Source organism: Cygnus atratus, chromosome 11 (genome assembly GCF_013377495.2).
Source record: "Cygnus atratus isolate AKBS03 ecotype Queensland, Australia chromosome 11, CAtr_DNAZoo_HiC_assembly, whole genome shotgun sequence".
Taxonomy (NCBI): Eukaryota; Metazoa; Chordata; class Aves; order Anseriformes; family Anatidae; genus Cygnus; species Cygnus atratus.
In genome coordinates this window covers 14,455,234-14,475,913 of record NC_066372.1, presented here as the reverse complement: position 1 = coordinate 14,475,913, position 20,680 = coordinate 14,455,234, and the positions used below count along the sequence as shown (strand labels likewise).

The 20,680-nt window shown below is 41.8% G+C and overlaps 1 protein-coding gene across 1 annotated transcript in view; it reads left to right on the top strand.

Annotated features, from left to right (window-relative positions):
• AGBL1 (AGBL carboxypeptidase 1) overlaps positions 1 to 19,714 on the top strand; it is a 267,461-nt gene extending 247,747 nt beyond the window's left edge. Inside the window, exon 23 of the mRNA XM_035554602.2 lies at positions 19,408 to 19,714. Within this exon, the coding sequence (XP_035410495.2) occupies positions 19,408 to 19,714 (307 nt within the window). The remainder of the gene's footprint in view (positions 1 to 19,407) is intronic.
• Positions 19,715 to 20,680: the final 966 nt, after the last annotated feature.

The following is a 20,680-nucleotide window of genomic DNA, read 5'->3' as shown; positions in this document are numbered from 1 at the left end:
TAGAGCTTTGTGATGGCAGAGGCACAAATGGAGATGTTTTCCATCATCTCTGGTGAGGAGGAAGGTACAGCAGAGAAGCTGGTTTGCTTTTGTTGGCCCCAGGCATCCTTTGCACTGTGATACGTGTTTACCACCTCATTTTTATCACTCTCCCTTTAGCTGTTTATTTCTTCTTTTGTTCTGTTTCTCCCTGTGTTCCTTTCCTTCCCTAACCACCTTCAGATTCCTATCAGGAACCTGGTTTCCACTTTACGTAACTGGAGCCTCCAGTTTTTCCATAGCAGCCTGCCCAATCCAATTGTTCAGAGCTGCAGTGAACTTTAAGGACCGCCTGTAGGGGTGGTACATATGGGTAGCTCAGTGCTGCAGATAAAGGAAGCCAAGACACTGCTGGACTTGGGGAGTATTCCTACAAAGCTGAAACAAGAGCTCAAGAATTGTATTTCCAGCTCTGGAGTCTCACCTGGAGATACCGTGTAGGTAGGTGAGCTCTTTAGCTCCGTGCTCTCATATACAGCACTGCATAGGCACAAACATGGTGCAGTAAAGAGAGAGCTGGGGCTTCAGAAAATCCACTTGTATCAAAAGTGGAAGGCAGAAGAAGTGGAAGTGGAAGGCAGGGAAGGAAGGACAGCTTTATGTCTAGCCTAAATGTGAAGAAATTAAAAAGGAGGGTGGGGATATGTACTTTTTCAAGTTCCTGTGAGGGTAAAAGAGACACCCACATCCCTTCATTCATATCCCTGCCCCTCACAACCTTTTCCTCAGATCTAGTTTATCACAGCATTGGCTGCATCTCCTTCCCCACACACAGTTGAAAACAGAAGCTCATTTCAGCTGACTGCACCAAGGAAACATGGGGGGAGTCTCAGACCTTGCCCCCCACAGTGTCTCCTCTGGGAAGTCCAAGGAAATGCAGAGTCCCCTGTGCTAAATTCAGAGGTTTTGGCAGGTAGACAGCAACAACAGGAGGTGGGAACAGACAGCTGTGCAGGGGAGGAAATGGTGATATAAATACATGTTTAATTGTAGTTTAATTACAATTACTTACTAGGCAAAGTTTATTTAAATGCAGTGTAATTAGAGTGAGACCTTGATTTAATCACAGTCTTATCAGATACGGTTACTACTATTTTCCTCCGCTTCCTCCTCCTCCACCTTCTCCTACACTCCCTCTCTTGAACTTGCCTAAGGAAATTAAACGCCAAAGCTTGAAGTAAGCAGAAGGTATCCATCTTGGAAAGCTTTCAGTTTCCTGAAAATTCAGTTGCCAGGTGGCTACTAGCCCAGAAATTTCTCGCTGGAAATTGTGAAACCCCCACTCTGTCCTGGCAAGCCATTATTCTTCCTTAGCAGCTAATGATAATGGATCCTCATTAGCTGGGAATGACTTATCAGGAATATAATTCATCACTGATGGCAGACCTCATAACCCATCTGCTCACAATGAGTAAATTATATAGCCCAGTCAGAAGAGATGGATTGTTCTTTCTGATCTACCTTTGGAGAGTGTCCACATCCTGTTCCAATCAGTACGTACTTTGTCTTCACTCCATGAGCTAGGTGAACATGAGGAGAGACATTTGGGCAAAACCTCTTGAGCAGCTGACCCCAGTTCTCATCATTCACCATTCTCCCTCCTCCACTGCTGCCTCTTCCTATGCTCCTCACCTTGACATGAGTCTCAGCGTGGCAGTAGTTTACTTGCTTAGGAGACTAGTACTAGTGTCAAACGTCTCTTACAGCCCTCTACAAAGACAGATGGGACCAATTCTGAGGAGTGCTGGGCATTGTGGAGCAGAGGAGTGATGCCCAGTGCACTACAGTGCCAGCCCCTGGCAGGTGATTCAAATTTCTGCCACTGCCTCAGCTGGCAGCTACCGCTGGGGCCCAAATAATGTTGTGTCCGTTTAGGGATGTCCTGTCCCTCCCTTTGGACAGTTCTGGAGAAGATCTTCAGAGGTTCTTTACTCAGCAGGTAAAATCTGATTCCCCCCTGTAATAGCTCCATAAGCTATTAGCAGGTTTGCTGACTTCAGTGAAAATATCATTTACTCCTTCCATGTCAATACCAGTTAACTCATGTTGCCTTACTATGCATCTGTCTCAGTCTTTTTTTCCAGCATCTCTAAGCAAGGGAAAGAGTTAAATGTATCCATAAAGCAGTGAAGCTCTTCATTAATTAATGCATATTTTATTCTGCCATTGAACCATATTGGCCCTGCAAGAAGGAAAATTATGAACTGCTTGGGTCTTTGCTCAGGGAACCAAACCCAGAGACATGGAGGCTTTTCACTCCCTCCTTTTTCTGTCGTAGTTTGCTCTGCTTTCTTTTCTTTTTTTTTCTTTCTTTTTTTTTTTTCCAGGTGCTCTTGACATTTTAATGGGCTCTCTGATCACTTCCAGGTGACCTGACCATCTTTTGTACTATTCTTGTCACAGTTCATCTGGATGAGAAAAAAAGGAGGGAGAAAAAAAAAAAAAAGAAAAAAAAAGGCAAGACAAGGTTTTAGTTTTTATTGTCCTTCCTCTCCTGGCCCTCCCCATGTCATTCAGACCAGTGCCCTTGGTGGGGACGAGCTCTCTCCCCATCACAGGCTTTTTAAGAGCAGAGGGTCACTTAATCCTTCATAGCCTGTGGAGTGGGTGGCTGTGAAACATATTTAACCCCTCGCTGCAGTGTTGTGCTGGACCTTGCGTTGCAGAGCACAACAAATCACCCAGTGTCAAATGGATTTTTCTCCCTGCTTTAATATTTATTTGGCATTGAAATTTTAATAGGGAGGCGCATTCCCTTGTCATCCTGTGAATACCAAGTGGGTGAAAGAAGGGAAGGGACAAACATAGAGGAATGGATGTAAAGTGCTGGGGGAGGGAAGAGTGCTGGGAAGGAGTATAGGAAAAGGGAAAGGGGGAGGCAGCAGTCACTGCAGCATCTCTGTTTGAAGATGAGTTTCTCAGATAACAGCAGCTCAGTACAACTCCCTGCCCTTGCAGCAATGGGCAGCTCACACAAAGCAAGGAGGTAAACAAGCCTGGGAAGGACCCAAAGGTACTTGCACCCTCCCAAAGTTCTTTTCTCTCATCCACCTTTCCAGCAAAACAAATAAATGAATGGGTGATTTGTGGAACCGGATCTGGAAAAAAAAAAAGGAAACTGTGGTTGTGGTCCAAAATCTGCAGTTAGATTCCAGTGTTGTGTATTACTGCGAGAAAGGGATAGAGTCACATCGAGGAGACAGATACCATTGACTAGATAAAGAGATGGTGTGGAGAGATACAGTAAGTGCTCCAGATAGGTGACAAGTGTTAGATGGAGTGGATATATAGTTATAATTAAAGAGATGGATACTATGAGTACACATGGGAAGATACCTCAGACAGATGTACTGTGAATAGATGTTGCAGGAAGAGGGACATTGTTAGACAGACACTGTCTGGGAAAAATGGATAAGGCAACAAATAATGCTACAGCTAGGCACATAAAGATTGATTCTGCTGATAAATAAATTCTATAAATAAATACTCCAGAAAGATATTTCAGTAGCCTGCCATCTATGAATATTTGACACACACATCTAAGAAACTGTATAGTACCTCATCCAAAATAAACCTAACCAAGTAGCTACTAGATATGTGTACGAATCATGCTGTTTAAACATTGAAGAGATGTTAGCAGTTGCAGCAAAAACAACAATTTATCACCTGATTCAAAGCTCATTTCACCCTGATTGTTTCAACATTGATGGCCTGGCAAGAGCATGGCAGAAAAGGCCAGGCCAGCAGGTAGACAATTAAGTGCTGAAGAGACACTGAACAAATAAATGGGAAAATACAGTGTTTGGATTTCAGAACTGGAAACAGGCCTCAATCTGGGTACGAAATTCCAATTTTATATCTGGGTTTACAAACAGATGACACATTTCAAAATCATTTCCACCTCTAGGTACTGGCACAGTTCTGATCTTTGTCCCTGCTGCTACTATAACCCCACAACTTCCATAGGGAGCTCCATTCCCAGCTCTCTCCAGTTACCTTACTGACCACAGAGAGCAATTGAATCTCCCACTACTGAGTGTCCTGGCAACACTACAGAACATCGTGTTCTCCTATAATAAGCTTTAAGCAAGAGTTCTCATCTACATGGACACCTACTCCTGCTGAGGCTGTCAGGTTCAGTCCTATGCCTGGCAGATGGTGCCCAAATTGAGAGCCTCTCCAGGGCGGCAGGTCCTGTCAAGGTTCCTCTGGCCAGCAGTTCTGAGGACTGCCTGTGTCCAGGGCATCTGAGGAGTGAATGTACTTTTGTAATTTACATCTTTCCACCCTTGCTGTGTTTGTCCTGTCACACCTCAGGCCTCCCTTGAGCCTTACAGAGGGCCCATTTTCTTCCTGTGGTCAAGTTTTCAGTATTCCCACTGGATGGCTTTCTGTACCAGCTACTGTCCTGTTCACCTTTGTAGCCATCACCCTATCCCGAGCTTTGGCAGGACCTATCCTTCTGTTGATTGCTCAGCCCTATCAGGGATGCTCATTTTGGGGCTATCAGGCTCTACTTAGCATGTTTAATCACGCTGCTATTGAAGCAGACAAGTTCCTTCGCAGGGCCCTGGTAGGTATCCTCCAGGCTACTGCTGTGCTGCTTGCTCAGCACTCTCAGCCTGTGCTCTGAACCCTCGGAGAGTTTATGATGCACCTCAAAGTCAATCTGGCGTATGCCAGAGCTGGTTTGCTCAGTTCATTTTCTGTGTGACCTGAACACCTCCAGTATGCAGGTCCACAGAGTTGGACAGACAAGCACATTAACCTCAGCTCTTTTCCTTTAGCACCTCCTCACCACCACAATTAGTGCTTCAAAACAGTCCTAACCATAAGCAGTTTGATTTCTCGCTATGACAGACATTATATTAAATATATGTTTTCTAAATCATTTGATCTAATGTGCACTTGTAAAGCCTCACAGAAAGAACTTCACAAACTGTCTTTTAGCTTGTTATGGATGTTGCATTCAGGGTCCAAATACTACTTTGTGGCAAGGAGATGATATATATTTTTAATGGCTTCAAACACCAAATTAAATTTGAAATTAGCATTCAAGTCTACCATCCATTTTCAGTGATGATGTTTAATATTATTGTGAGAGAATCAAGTGCTTTACATGGTAGGTGCCGATCGAGTCTTGTTTGGGAAGTTATCCAAGGACTCTTGGGTACCACATGCTGGGAAAGTGATTAAAACCCTGTCAGGTTAAGTGAGAAGAGTATTTTTGGTTTTCCCTTCTCCCCTTCATTTCAATCTTTTTTATCAGTCAGTTTCTATTTCCAAGGATATATCTTGTAATAATAATTGCTTGTTATCAGTGGATATTTTCCAGTACAGCAAAGATATCTAAATCCAAAGTCTCCAACAGAGGAAATTGATAGGTCTGAGTTTAAGAAGTGTTAGGTTAATCCATCTCAAAGGAGACCTTTTGTAAGAAGGGAAATGTTAGGCATTTCCTGACTATGGGGAGTAGTGTGGGAGAGGGGTATGCCAGGCTTCTGAGGAGGACAGGCCTACAAAGCAGCAAGGGAATAGACTGCTCAGGAAATTTTCTTCATCCTCGATTGTCTCCCCATGGACTTCTCTTGCATTGGAAATATCTAAAACAGCATGAGAATGTGAAAGGAGGCAACTGTGTGAAGCTAAGGACTGTTCAGCGTTCAGAGCAGATGACTGGGAGCAGCAGATTTTGGTTTGTTGTACCTGGCTTTGCTCGTCTGTCATCACAGATCTTTGAATGTATAATTTAGCTTCCGCTTAATGAATTCACCCTCAGCAGCCTAGGTTAATATGACTCTAATTGTGTGAGTGTATTTAATTGCAGGCCTTGTTCTCCTAAACTTGTAGGAGACAGTTACAGTAAATACCTGCGTGTCTCAGAAAAACAGCAAGCAGGGTCTGTGCCATCTTTCACTGCGACCTGTTGCTAGGATCACGGCTGAAAAAGGCTGCCTGAGGATACCCTGGATCAAGCCATACAACCTCTCTGACCTTGCTCTGCCACTTCCCAAGCATCGTGCTTTCCCGGAACTGCCTGAGCAGTTCCACTCCTCCAGCAGTGCCTGCAGTTTGCACCATGCCTTCTTGTAAAGCCTGTCCACGCACTGGGTATGTAAGGCTGATGCGAAAAGTGCCATCGGCTCTCCCTGCCATTGCAATTATGACAAAATAATTGTCACTGTACGGCACTCCTGTCACTAGCAAAGCAAGAAATACTCTGAGTGTTAAAAATTAGGGAGATAGGCCTTGTATCTTTGCCAAATTTCCACACAGGACATATTTCTTATATCTTGGATTCCTTCAAATTGTTCCGCTGGCTGTTCACTGAATCTGGGAATTCTTCACTTCCTGTTCTAAAACTGACAAGATTTAAAGCACTGTTATTCCCTGCCTCAGAAATGGCTGCAAAATTAGTGGTGAATGATGCTGTTCAGGAGCTCAGCTGCTCGGTCAGACCTGCTGGTGCAGCTCCATGCACATTAACAGTGTAAATCATCAGAATGCTTCCCTTGTTGTTCAGAAAGCAACATCGGGTGTTTCAGGCTGCAAAGCCTGTATGTAAAGTAAATGCATTGTTATTTAAAAGCAATTCATATTGTTGGGAAGCCCAGGCAGGTAAGCTGATTGGAGGGTAAGCAATGGAGTGTAATAGCCCTGAGAAAACTGCTGTGTAATAACAGCTTTGATTCCTTGCAGGATAAAGCTGTATAATGTCGCCATCCTTCCTCTACCTTTCATGTGTACAGCACTTCATATACACTAAGCGTATTACTTTGTCATCTGGACTGATATCTGGTTTGATCCTCCTGGGCTTTGCTAGCCTGCTTGTGAGAAGTAGGAAGTTTTCCAACAAAGTTTTAGGCTTAAGGTAACATCTAAATTATAGATTTCTGAAATCGCCTTGGCAGTGTTTCTTGATAGGCTGCTTTTTGAGCTAAGCTGATAACCCATCTTGCCACAGAGCTGCTTTCTTCTCCTTGATACTGAATTGCCTGTATCATGCACCATTAAATCTGACACAGTTTATCTGCAGGTTGGTTGTGCAGAAAAGGAGAAAGTCCAGCATAAGCTTGGCAATCTCACGGTAAAGTCAGTGGCAGGCTGACTTTGCTGCACCTGCTCTACCGACCTGTTATCTCTGCCGTTTGGAGAGCCTGGGTTCTTCAGCACTGTACTTTTTTTTTTTTTTTTTTTTTTTTTAAGGGGTGGTGAGTTACCGACACTAGAAATGTTATTGCAGGGGGTATCGACGTAAAGCTGCTGGAGCAAAAAGTTCTGTGGAGAAAATGATGCCATTGTGATTTGATAGAGAAGAGGGAAAAAGGAAACATATGAGAGTGCATAGCAGTCAGGAATCCTGTATGCATTCAGTAATACAACCTTCCCAAATGCACCCCCTCTGTAAAGTATGTATGTATATTCTAGCGTTTGGATTTCTGCTGTTTGTACTGGAAAATATAATTTTTGTGGGCTTTTTCAGAGTCTTAGGGAACAATTCCTGAGCCAGAATAACTCACGGTCTGGTCTTTTCCTGGTGTTCCAGTTCCTGGAAGACAGAACACACCATGAGAAGAGCAGATGTCACTTTATTTTGGTGCAATGAGCAGCTTCCTGAAGCAAAGATACAAAAATTGGAGCTAGGAAAACATAAATACAAAGACAAATGCCAGAAAATACAAGATTTCTGTACTAATGAGGTTTTCAGGTCCAATGAAAGCAGCATACACAACTCCTCAGTCTTTCTTTCCTCGAGCTGGTTGGCTGGTTTTTGTGCTAGACAGGCGAGTTGGACAGTTTAAAATCAGAGGCCAGGCTGGGTACAGAAAATCTGGCAGCTCGCAACAGTTTCTTTCTCATCTGAATAATCTCCCCTTCACTTTTATGCCTTTAGTTGTTTCAAGGCACTGCAAGAATTACAACATTTCTCTTTGAAATATGACCTGGCAGCTAATCCTTGGTATTACTGAGCACCTCTCTCCCCTCCTCATGTCAGCAGGAGTCCTACATCCTCATCATTCCTCTAGCTAAACTCTACATTCCTGTCTGGCAGAATCATGAACACTCAATTCTTTCCCTAATGGATCTGGAAACTTGCTATTTTCTTTGCTGAAATCTTGGTTTGCTGAGGGGAGGTTTTGGATCTGACACACCAAGGTTATTAATCGCCCATTTTCTTACTGCTTTCAATAGGGAGACAGGCACTTACATAGAAGAGGCAATTAAATAGCTTGGACCCTCATTCAGACTAGCCATGTGGAAGAGGGCTTCAGATACAACCTGGCTCTACCTCCATGCAATAAACTTGCTGTCCAGGTAGAGTGATGGAGCCTGCTATCTCCACGTTATTAGGGAACTGGGGCAAAGACCGAAAAGCAGTTTGCCTAAAGTGACTGTGAGGCTACCAAATGTAGAATCTTTATCTTTCAAACACAAGTGTTTTAGCCTCATGATTCAATTTTCCCTTGATGCACAGTCTGACACATCTTTTCTGTCACTTACTCTGCACACAAGAACTGACCTTTTTTCATTTTTGGTTGTAAATCAGAGGGTGATGTTAAATGCTTAGGGTGGTTCTCTATGAAGTGACTGTTTCGCTGCTCTGCAAGCTGTGCTCTAATTTGCTCCATCTATCCAAATATATGTCCCATTTTGATTAAATGAGTACTTTTGTCAGTTTATATTGCTTCAGCTTTCACTCAAAATATGCTTGTTTCTGTGATGTTAGCAGTCTTTTAAGAATTGTAGTGGGAATTTATATATGCATAGATAAATATACACACGCATATTCACACACAGAAAAAGTAAGAAAATGTAATTGCAACTTTCAGGTAAAACACATAGAACATTTTGGCAAGCATTTGAAAATTGATTTTTTATAAAAGATGCAGGAAATACTCATGTTAACGGAGATTTTTAAAAATGTTCCCTGCTGGGAATTGATAAATGTTACAAGCAACAAATGGATTCATTTGAAAACAGCATCTCAGTGTTATACAGGTGAAACATTATTAAAAAGCTGCAACAGGAATAGAGGAAAGTATTAGGAGATCTATTGTACAACAAACAGCAATGGCAACTCATATGTACTTTATTATGTTCTTTTAGCAATTTTATGCCATTTCCTTAGATCACAGCAAATGGTTGCTTTTTCCCTCTTCTCTGTGTTTACTGGGAGTTGTATGTTCCTGACTGGTTGCTCCTTCCTGCACCACGAATCCCTTTAAACCCTGTTTGAGTTCTGCAGTACAACGACGGTGGTGTTTCATGTTTGTGTTAGCTCTCGATGCTTATTGTTTTTCTTGTGCGCTAAATCACTAAAATTCTGCATTGCAATTCCTGACAGGCAAATTTTAGGAGGATAATGAAATATTTGCTATTCTTCATGAAACATCTGGCAGGGCTCTGGCAAGATCAAGGAATTAGCAAGAGTTGCCACTTACACGCTGTATCTGACATTTTCGTTATCCTTAATGGAGTCCAAAGCATATGCAAATCAACTGCATAATGAGTGAGGTTAAGCAAGGGTTTGGATCTGGTTCCATATGGTGGTAAAAACATAATTGATCAGAATGTTTTGAAATATATTGAACATGAGTGTTCAGCTTTGTTTTATCTGAATCTCATTATGTCTGAGGAAAGATTTAGAGTGAGGGCAGAGGCTGAAGTTTTAACTGGATCTATTATTGGTTATCTGTGATCACACATACTTCATCAGATGTTTCTGCCATAAGCTCCACTTCAATTTGCTTTAAAAGCAAGATAGATGTTTTTGACCTTGCCTCTTCTGCTTTTTATTATTATGGGTGTATACTCTCTCTCTCTCTCACTCTCTCCCCCTTCCTCCTTCCTTCCCCCTCCCTTTCTCTCTTTCATAATCATGGTACTGACTAAGCACCCTTGTTCTCCTCAGGAAGGGTGAGAGATCAAAAGTTATGTATCAGCCTCACAACTTTGTACACTACAGAAATCTCTCAGATCAATTATAATGAACATACCTAGAATGAGATGCATAACTTTTGAGGGGACTGTGATTTTACAGATTTGTGTTGGATTCATTTCAAGAAACCTGGGATAACACAGGGTCTTGTAGAGACGAATTTACTTTGAGAGGTGGCCATGCTGACAGATGTCCGTCAAGCTGGAAACTCTTAGGCTTAAGTATTTAGTCATCTTGTTGGCCCTGAAATTCAGAATTTTCAGAATGCTCCAGAAACTGTTTTCTGTGAACCTGAAGCTGAGATTTACCTTTAAGGAAAGGCAGAATCCAGTGGTCAACCAGCTATCAATCCCCTACACGATGCCGTACTCTCTCCACTGGATACTCCAGTGTCTGAATCATCCTTTTTACCAGAGCTCAGTGCTTTTAGTCCTGGTCATTGTTTACCCGTTTGAAGACACATGATTATGAAAGATAAAAGAGCTATGCAGAAGGGTTTCTAGAATAGTCATTCTTTACTTTAAAAAGTACAAGAATGAGTCAGGCTCGTGTGGAACAGAAATATGTCTGTATTTCCCTACAGGGATCTTACCTTCACTTTTGCCACGCAGTTTTGCTTTTCGCTCCTTGTTTAAGTTCTCAAATAGCTGGTGATAATGCTTTCTGTTATAGGCAACCATTTCTGCCTGTCAGTTGACCTTCCCATCTTTCTCAAGTCCTACCCAGATGTCCTAAGTCTCCCTTCTGATGACCTGCTGTTTTGTCAACACTCAGCTGAAGGCTAGAGTCAAAGAAATGGTTTGCTTTGGTCAGAAGCCAGCTCTTTCTCTGTGGTTGCTTCCACTTGAATGCAATAGCATCAAGGTTCAGTGATCATCTATTGTTCTCTCTCCGATACCTGTAGGAGTATATCCTGAGACCTCCTATGGCTTGTAATGAAAACTGTGCTCTGAATACAGAGCAAGCGATGTGATTGTGTGGGTGTAGAGATATGCTGGGGTCTGAGTGTATGTGTATCTACATGTATGTGTGTATATTATTTATCTGTCTATCTGTTAGGAAAGATAGATAAGGGATGGTAATCTACGTATTTACTCGCACACACGCACATATGCATCTATCGTATATAGAGAGATTCTCTGAAGCATCAAAGTGGTTATCAGCTAAAAATAATTTTTCACAAAGAAAAGATAGTAAACATGAGGTTGTTTTCTCCTCCAAGGGGCATAATGGTGGGAATTCAGTCATTTACAGCAGTTTTTATTTCAGTCAGGTAGTTAGATGTGCATCTGTTACCTGGTATGCAAGCAAATATTTGCATACATGGTTATCTGTATGAAAAAATACCCTGTACATAAAATATATATGTGGCTAAAACACAGTCTAGAAGTGTCTTGGCTATCTTAAAACATTTTGCTTTCAAAAACCCTAAATCCTTTAAGTCGGTCAGAGACAACGGAGGGATATATACTTATGGAACTTGGACTTTTGAAATTAAATATATAGAGCCAATTACAAACTTGGATGAAGTCAGTGGAATGATATGAATCAGCACCAAGGGAAACAAGAACCCAGGATTACCTGCATGCCTCTACATTATTTATCATCAGCAGTGCAAACTTCCAGCATTTAAGCCAAAATCTTTCCACATTTCTTTCCTCCTTACAGTGCCAACATCTCAATTACTGGAAGCACCCAAAAGCAATTACAAGGATTCCAATAATCTTTCTGTATTACAGTGGCTGGACTGCTAAGTATCATTGATAACTTGATTATCATTTTGAAAAGAAATTGCTTGGGGTAGGGACTCTGTGAGAAAAACTCCTGAACACTTACAAATCATATTTTCAGAAACTCTTACATTATTCAGTGTCCTAATGAGTTGCAGTAGTCCCATACAGGAGTGTTTGACTGCTCACATTTCCACAGGAAGCTTAAGGTGTGCAAAGTCAAAATGTTATCAGTTTTGGGAGAATTTCTTTTGACTCTTAATCTCAGAGTGAAATCCAAGCCACTGGCAGTGCTGCCTGGTGGATATTATCCCACCTATTTTATGCCATCCATCTTTTATTTCCTGCATTTACCTCCCATTTTTAATGAATGTAACAAGATTACAGTGGATCAGATTTAAAATGCTTTACTACTAGTTGCTTCATTGGAGCTGGCCATAAATTTCTGTTCAGCATAAGACTACAAAATCTGTCCAATGGCTGCAGAACATATCAATGAGGTGTCTCACAGGTATTTGTCATGCAAGAACCTCTAATTGATTTCAACAGCAAAGTGGTTGTGCTGCCTGCATGCTGGCCCAGAACTGATGCTGTGTGACATTCTTCTCTTAAATAAACACCAAGTTTTAGTGCAATCTGGATCTGAAAAGCAAGACCAGACCTGTGCTTTCACAAGACAGCTTAACCCAGGCTCAGTCTCCCAACAGACACTGGATTACATCCAGTGTTTTATAAAGGTCTTCAACTTGCTTAAACTTGAGTTCCAGGGCTTGAGCTCTGCTGTTTGAGAATTTGGCCCAGTTCTCAAGAACACAGTGCTGTGCAGCTGTAGGCACTCAGGACTCTGATTTTTTTCAAGGATGTCTCATGTTGCCAGGGAATTGACACAGAAACCAGTGCTGGATGGCATTTTTAGGTGAATGAACTGTTCCCCAGTTGTGTGGAGTGGCTGAACTTGTCTGGTGTGACCAAAATTTAGCAGTTTGCATGCATGATATGTGAACTAGAGAAAGGAGAGAGGAAGAAAACTAATATTTCTGGGGTCTGCATCAACTGTCATAGCTCCATTTCACGGCTGATTTGTGTCTGTTCAAGGCAGTTGCTTTTATTAATGCTTACAAGTCCACAACTATAGGAATGCAAAAGATGCATTGTTAGTGCTGCACTGATATATGGATTGGTTCTCCATTAAGAAGAAATTAATGACTGTTCATAAGACCAAATCCACAGCCTTTGGCTTCTCACCAGCTTTTCCATCCTGCAAATCTAAAGATCAGCTCATATGAATTTTATTGGTTAGTATTAGAAGAAAGCCTGGATTTGACAGAGATATCGGGAATCCAGGAAGGCCACGTAACCTTCAAACCTCCCAATGTCCTCCACCCAAACTCATCTTTGATGGAAGGATCACAGCTGTACCAATGATACCCTGTAATTCAATTAAATGCAATTCCTCCTATTCAGAAAAGGCTTTTCAGTCTCCCAACCATGTGTAATGAGAGGTGCATACTCAACTTTTCCTCTGTTATTGCAGCAGTTATCAACCACCTTCTCACCAATAAGAACAGAAACAGTCATTTCTTAGAAGACTGACAGTTTCTGCTGAATACAAGTAAAATGCTGTCCAGGGCTAAATTGTTGCAAGCCTGAATGAACATTAGGGGACAGTGTTGGCCAGGAGTCAGCCTGTTTCATGTGTCTTTTATTTACAAGTCATCCTCCCCTCTCTTAAATGATAAAGCCCCACTTGCTCCTTACTTATCTAACTGGTGCACCAGACATCCATTTTTAATCTGGCCAAATCAATTATAAATATTACAGCCTGCAATTACCCTGGGAACTCCTGAAAAACTAATTAGTATGAATCTCACCAATGAATTACACCTTTCTCTTGGCTATTTGCAGCAGGAATAAAAAGAAAGAAAGAAAAAGAAAAAACTACACTCAAAGAAACCAAACATCTCTCAGCCATAGCAAACAGAATTCAAGGCAATGTTTAATTACGTTCATATTGTTCGTGGAAGGATGGCCCATGATGGGCTGAAAGCCAGGGCACCTGGCATTGCCTAGGGCTTAGCTTGAATTTTCTTAGGAGATGTAAGATGTAAAAGTCCTTGGCAAAGAGTCTGTGGAAAAAGAGATCTTATGGGAGCCTACAAAGTTCATATCATTAGTGTTTACCGTGTAGCAGCAAAGGAGGCAAATGCAATAGTTCTTTAAGCTGGAGCCATCTTGCTTCAGCACATAGCTGATTCCCTCCCTTAGCGAGGTCAGGGACTAAACAGAGCTTGTCTGGCTTTTCTCAGGCAGAAAGAGAAGCCAAGCTGCTGTCTGGGGAGCTCATGAATTGCAGAGATTAAATTGGAAAGTCATAGCAAGGTATGCTCCACACCTTGTAGCAAGTGAATCAAGACACAAAGGGCAGACTAAAGGCCTTCTTTGTTGGCATCTTGTTGCTGTAGTGTATTTCTTGCACTAGGTGTAATTACCTAAAAGCATCATATTGTTTCATTTATCTCCTAAAATTATCCTTTATGAAGCTATTAAAGGCAGAATTGTACTCTGGGCTAACTGCAAATGTGGCTGCTTTAGATTCATTTTAGATTCTTTACAAGACTTCAGAAGCAGTGTTCCTGTAAAATACTTTTAATAAAACATATGAATTCCTCAAAAGCAAAACTGTACAAGATCACACACCCTTTTAGATTTGGTGACATAGGTGGAATTTTAATGACAAAAAAAAAAAAAAAAGAAGGGCAAAACAATCCCAATCCACTGCAGAGGGCGTAAGAGCTGCAGGACACTTTACTTACCAGCATGTAGGCAATGGTCCATACAGTTGGTACAGCTTTGTTGGAAAAGGAGAGATTCCCCTTCCACACAGGAGATATAACTGGTCAGGGAACTTGGTGGTGTCTCCAGTCCCTGTTTGAGTGGAAAAAAGAGCACCCTTATTTCAGGTGAATGCTGTAATTGCTGAGAATATGGCCTCTTTCTGTCAGAAAATCATTTTTATTTTCTGTTTTCTCACAGTAAAATGTCTAGTATCTTGGACATTTTCAACTAAGCCATTTCCTGACTTATTTCTGTCTATGAACTGTATTATGGACGTCCTTGGCTCCATATACACAGCTATATCCCTGTATTGGACAACTTCCGGTGGATTGGGACATATCACGACGGAGAGAAGGTTTAGGGGAAGGAGAGAGTAGGGCTATGGACAGGGTAATTATGCAGCTACCAGGATGTTATTTTTCACTGCAGAGAGAAGATTAAAGATATGTTTGTTGATACATCTTCACAGGGAGTCATCGGTATATCCATGACCAGTGGTGGTCCCCAGCCTTGGAATTTTCTTCCTTTTTGTCTGAAGCATTTAACCACTTGCTTCCTAGATTTGCTCTGGCAAAACTGTAGCAAATTTCACAAGAGTGAGCTGAGCAATATGTATTTAAAAAAAAAAAAAAGTTCAGTTTTCTTCTCTACAATACTGCAACTTCTAGGCCAGTCAAGTGAAGGTCAAGCAGCAAACCTGAACAATAGTCACAGATTCCCTAAGAGGGACAGCTGTCAGTGCCCATTCTTTACAGAAGAAAAGATAAAACGTTCTATTTTGAGCGATTTAGTAGAATATACACAGAGCAAGTGACCTGCCACACAAGCAAAATGTAAGTGAAAAATTCCAATAAATTACTTAGGAAATATCTAGTTTTTTCCAGTGCTCTGGGAGTGTATGCACGTACATCATGTAGCTATATCCTATCAGCCAGAACTACAGACTGTGTTTTCTGATGTGCAGTTCAGCAGGACAGCTGACTTACAAGGTTTCTGTCCAGCTGTGAGGTCGGCTGACTTAGAATGGGGGGTTTGTGGGAAACACCTGAAAGAATTGTTTCCCAGCCATACCAAAATGCTCCAGTTATGCTGACATATAGAGAAGCACAGAACTTACTTGTCCTTTTCTTCATGTTAAGTCAGAAAAAAAAAAAACGCAAGCAAAGCAAACAACAACAAAAAACAGAATTATTTTACAGCGTACCAAAGCCTACTTTCTTTCAAAACCCAAGCAAACAAACAAACACACCCACATACAAAAGCAGAACTAATTAAGATCAAGTCATATCTCAATAACTATGCAAATTAAAAATCAAAACAAAGAAATTCTATTTATCACATCATAAAGTTGCAAATTGCTGTTGTGGCTCCCATCAGCTGCAATAGATGAGGGCTATGAGGCTGTAGGTTTTGAATTAGTAGATCAACCAACACGCATACATGTTTTATTGTGATAGCTGGGGGATTGTTGGCTGTAGATATATTAACAGCTTTCACTCCCCCTCTTCTGCACTGTGTTCATGTTCAGTGGTATTCATAGACTGTATTTGTCTTGGAGTTCTCTAATGTAATGTCATTGGTCTTCCTCATTGTTTACCTTCTGTAAGACACCACCATTATTCTTTGGTAAATCTGTTTCATGTCCCCTGGGTGTTTTATTTTGTTTACTTTTTTATTTCTTTTTTTTTTTTTTTTTGTGGGGAGAATTCTTTTGCAGCTTTTAAAAATCAGATTAAAACCAAACAAAAATACCAAGAACCTGCCCCTAACAAAAACCTCTTTTTTTGGAAATGAAAGAAAACCATGCCCTCTGCAATCGTATGCAGTTGTCTAGATGATGGCATTTCTGCTCATTACCGTTTTTCACCATTTGCATTATCTCCTAGAGGAGCTGGTCTTTGTGACGTGGTGGAGCAGCATGCAATGACTTTGGCAGCTTCATTAGTGGGACTCTGGCTCCCCAGCAATACTGCCTGCTGCCTCCTCTCCTCTTTCACAAGCAACTCTAACCTGCTGGTTTGAAATAACCCATTTGTATTGCTTTGGTTTGTGTTTTATATCTTCCCGCTGCAGAAAGTGAATTATTGGGATGGAAAGTTCCACATGGAAGAGAAATGTAGCTGGTTTGTAGAGATTGGTAATGTGATACAGAGCCTCTCAATTTTTAAGTCACCAGGGTGATTACAGCCTCTCGTTGGCAGTGAGACGAAGTTGATGCCATCTATTTGCTGTTTGGTAGCTCATTATGTGATGTGTGGTGGTGGCATTGATCCAGTTAGTAGCAAGTATCAATCCAAATTGGAGAAGCCACCACTTAGGTCAGTGCTAATTGGCTTGCTCATTCACTGTCACAGCAAATAATCAAGGCACGGAGCAAACTGGGAAGAAAGGCATCTTTCTTGACCTCTAAAGATGGTCTAGGTACAGCCTCACATGTGGTGAACCTCTCTCTGCAGTATATATGTGCAACTATTGAATTGTCATGGTCTTAGTGCTTTGTATACTGTGTCGGTAGGCAACGCAGCAGGAGCTATCTTGGAAAGCAGAGTTTCTGAAGGGCATTACAAAAGTTTTATTCATATATACTTGCTTCCTAAAGACTGTCCTGTAAGTCTTCAATGTAAGGAAATGCTAGTTTGGTGTGGTTTTCTTTTCCATATTCTGATTGTTGACTTCGAGATTTTCCTTCCATAGTAAAGAGCTTCTGTGCTAGAATTCATTTTCCTCTTTTAGTCAGAAATCCAGTCCTAAAATCAAAGTCATCAACTATACTCAGAAGGTTCTCTGTTAATGTATTTCCCAGGTTTAAGTAATAATAGGGATTTTTTTTTTAACTGTTATCCTGTTAATGCAAATGTTTGACATTAAGTTCTTAGATTGCAAACTGAACTGTTGTTCCATCTGCAAAATAACAGTGCGTTGAGTGGCAGCTATGCTTTGTCTCAATGGCATCAGCAGCTCCTCCCAAACATACAAGTGCAATGTCTAAAGTGGATACACTCAGGTTCTTTTTGATTGCAAGGCATCAAAAGCTTATAAATGAAAAATCTAGTTCTCCTGAGTTTACACAGCTTTGAACATTATCACAGGTACTTGGTATCATGGTAATTCACGCCATACTTGCATCTGCAAAAAAAAGGAAAAAAGAAATCAAATCCACTGGTCAGACTCAGTATACTGAGACCACTGCTTGTTGCTTTTTGTGCTGAGAGATTTGTCCTGGTTTGTTTTGTTTTGTTTCATGTCACATACTCAATTTCAGTATGAGTTCTTCCTGACCTAGATTTCTGGGCAGACTGAAGTGGAGCCAGAAACTGTAAAAGTGCATAATTATTCATTTATTTATTTTTAAGCTGTACAGCTCTATTAAGCTTTCAGAGAATCCTTTATACCCTGCCTTTGAAGTAAACTAAGCCAGAGATCAGCCAGCAAAGTGGGTTGAAACTGCTTGTTTCTGATTGCAGAGTAGTCTGTATACAGTTAGGATCTGGAGACTCGAAGCTAGGAAAAAGTTATGCTTTTTTTTTTTTTTTTTTTTTTTTGGATTGCAGAGAAGAGAGGAAAGAGATCAATACATCCAAGAGCAATACTTTACACCTTTGGTATGTTCTGAAACCTCAGATGCTGGCAGTGCTGTGAAACAGCTGAGAGCTGGAAGATTATTCTGGTTACTGACATGTAAATGAGCAGACCACACATTAAATCTGTGTATACTCCATCTGCCAAGCCATTCATTCTTCCCAACTTGGGACAAATTAGAAACTCTGGCCCAGTGACGGAAGATTATTATTCCTTTCCCAGTCCCCCAAAGCAATACATTCTCCTGCTTTGAGTCTGATTGAAAACACTGACCCGGAGGTGAAAAACACAGTATCTGTCCCCCTGCTTCATCCAGACTCTGACCTAGGCAGCCCTGAAACCACAGGCTTCTTTCTAGTCTCAAAAAATTACCCAGCTGCCCTTCCAGACTAAGGGCCAAATTGGAACTAGACAGCTAGACAGGAGAAAGACCCTATCCCCCAGAGCCGTCAGGTCTTGTGGTTACAGTTCTGTCATAAATATTGCATTAGACTAACTTAATAGAAAATGTATTGAAAGTGAACATGTAAAGAAAGCCTACAACCATTCCTGTAAGTAAATGGCAGGAGGCTAAGATGGTATAACCTACCCTTCTGAGGGACAGACAAAGGAGCTGTGGCATCTGTTCAAGAGTCTCTCTTCAGCCATTCTGACTTGCTTCTGAATTTGGCCTTTCTTCAGTAAGTCATGCTGTCAGAGCCTTTTCATGCTCCTTCCAAAACACGAGCACTCCTGGTATTTCTGCCCACCTCGGAGTCAGTGTGCTCCAAGTCCCTAGAGCCTCTGTTTTCTGCTTGTGCTTCCTCTTGTTAGCAGTGCTCTGAGCTTGCACAGAACAGGAGGCAAAGATGCCAAAGCACTTCAAGCACCTGGATTACTTAGATCTTACACCACATACGGAACTACAGCGAGGTGGATAATGATTAAACCAGCAACCTTGTGAAAACTGAATACCGCCTCCTCTACTGCATTTCAGCTGCTTTAACCTTGTAAGTGCCTTGAGGCAAGGATGAGGCTGTCTGTGTATAAGACACTCTACATTAGCAATAGCAGTAATAATAATAATGCATTTCTCCTATGGGCTAGGTAAGTATCACTCTTCTTCATTTTACAGCTGGTGAAACAGACACAAAGACACACAGGATCTTGCTTAGTGCCATCTTATGCTCCATTAGCAGAGCCAGGATTGAACCCAGGAAATGGATTTTCTTGTTCCTTGCTCTTACCGCTAGGTAACACACCCTCCTTTGATGACATCCAATCTCTCTTGTGATTTTTCTGCAGAAGCTGCAGCAACAGCAGCCTGGAGACTGATGATGAACCTCCTTGTGTGGAAGAAATCGATTATAATACTGACAGTTGTTCTGATGGTGAAGGGGACTTCTCGGAGCTAGACCAAGAGATCCAGGAGTGCCTCTCATGGGAGGAAGGAGAGGCAGAAGGTGAGGGAGAGACCACAGGACAGACATGCAGCTCCAAGGCTCTCAGGGGGCTTTACATTGCCAGCCAGCCAGCATCCAACAGTACGGCTCTCCCTCTGCGTTCAACACCGCTCGGGGTGTACAGTGGGTTTGAGGGCAGCCCTGCGTAAGCAAGGCTTTGAGTCGTAGAGCAGTAAGCAAATGGGCTACTGCTTGTATTCGCCTGCTTCCCAGCTTCAGCACCCTTCCCAGATGCGTTGCTCCAGTTCTGCATGGAAAACTGACTGTGTGTTTGTGGAATTTGTATACATATATATACCGAGAACAGCTCCTTGCACTTTGTACACAAGGCAGAGTACGACGTGAGAACATCATCCATTCCTAAGCAGAATCCCTACTTCCATGGCTGCCTCTAGTATATGGATTCATGTAGATTGACCTGAGGAATGGTATTCTGAGTGTCCAAAGAACAAGACACTGCGTCCCTCTTCCTGGTTTAGGTTCTTATTATGGGCAGCAGCCTTTGCCCACAAATCCTGGAACAGTGACAGTTTCTGAGGCCTTTGGCCAGAGCTCTCCGTTACCATTCATTTCTCCAGAACTTTAGAGCACGTATCTGATCTCTGATCAGAATTTTGACAGTGTTTTTAACGTGTTTGGTCAGGCTGTGCATGCTTCTGATCTGTTCATATCTCAACAACGGTGTGCAAAATCCAACATGCCACAGTAAGGAAAGCACCACTGACGATACAGGGCAGGTCTCTGGAAACCTGGGCTAAATTCACCTCTTTGCTGCACTGGAATGAACTAGCCCAGCATAATCTCATGAGTCACTTCATGCTTGAACTGATGGGCCCAAGTGCTGAATTTGTTTCACAGATGCAATGAAATTATACTTTCTTTGTGAGACATCCTTCCAGCAGGATGTGCTGAGAGAGTACGGATACAGTAGTTCATCTTGGGGAACTATGTAAGGATGCTGTTGGGAGTGAGAGGGGTTGGAAGCATTTCAAGGAGGAAAAGATGTTCTCTTGATTTAGCTGGGGTCCCCCACTATTGTGCTAATGGATTAGTGATGGTGGCAATATCCAAAGTGAATTTAGCCCAAAAAGCAGTCCAGTGACCAATTATTCTTT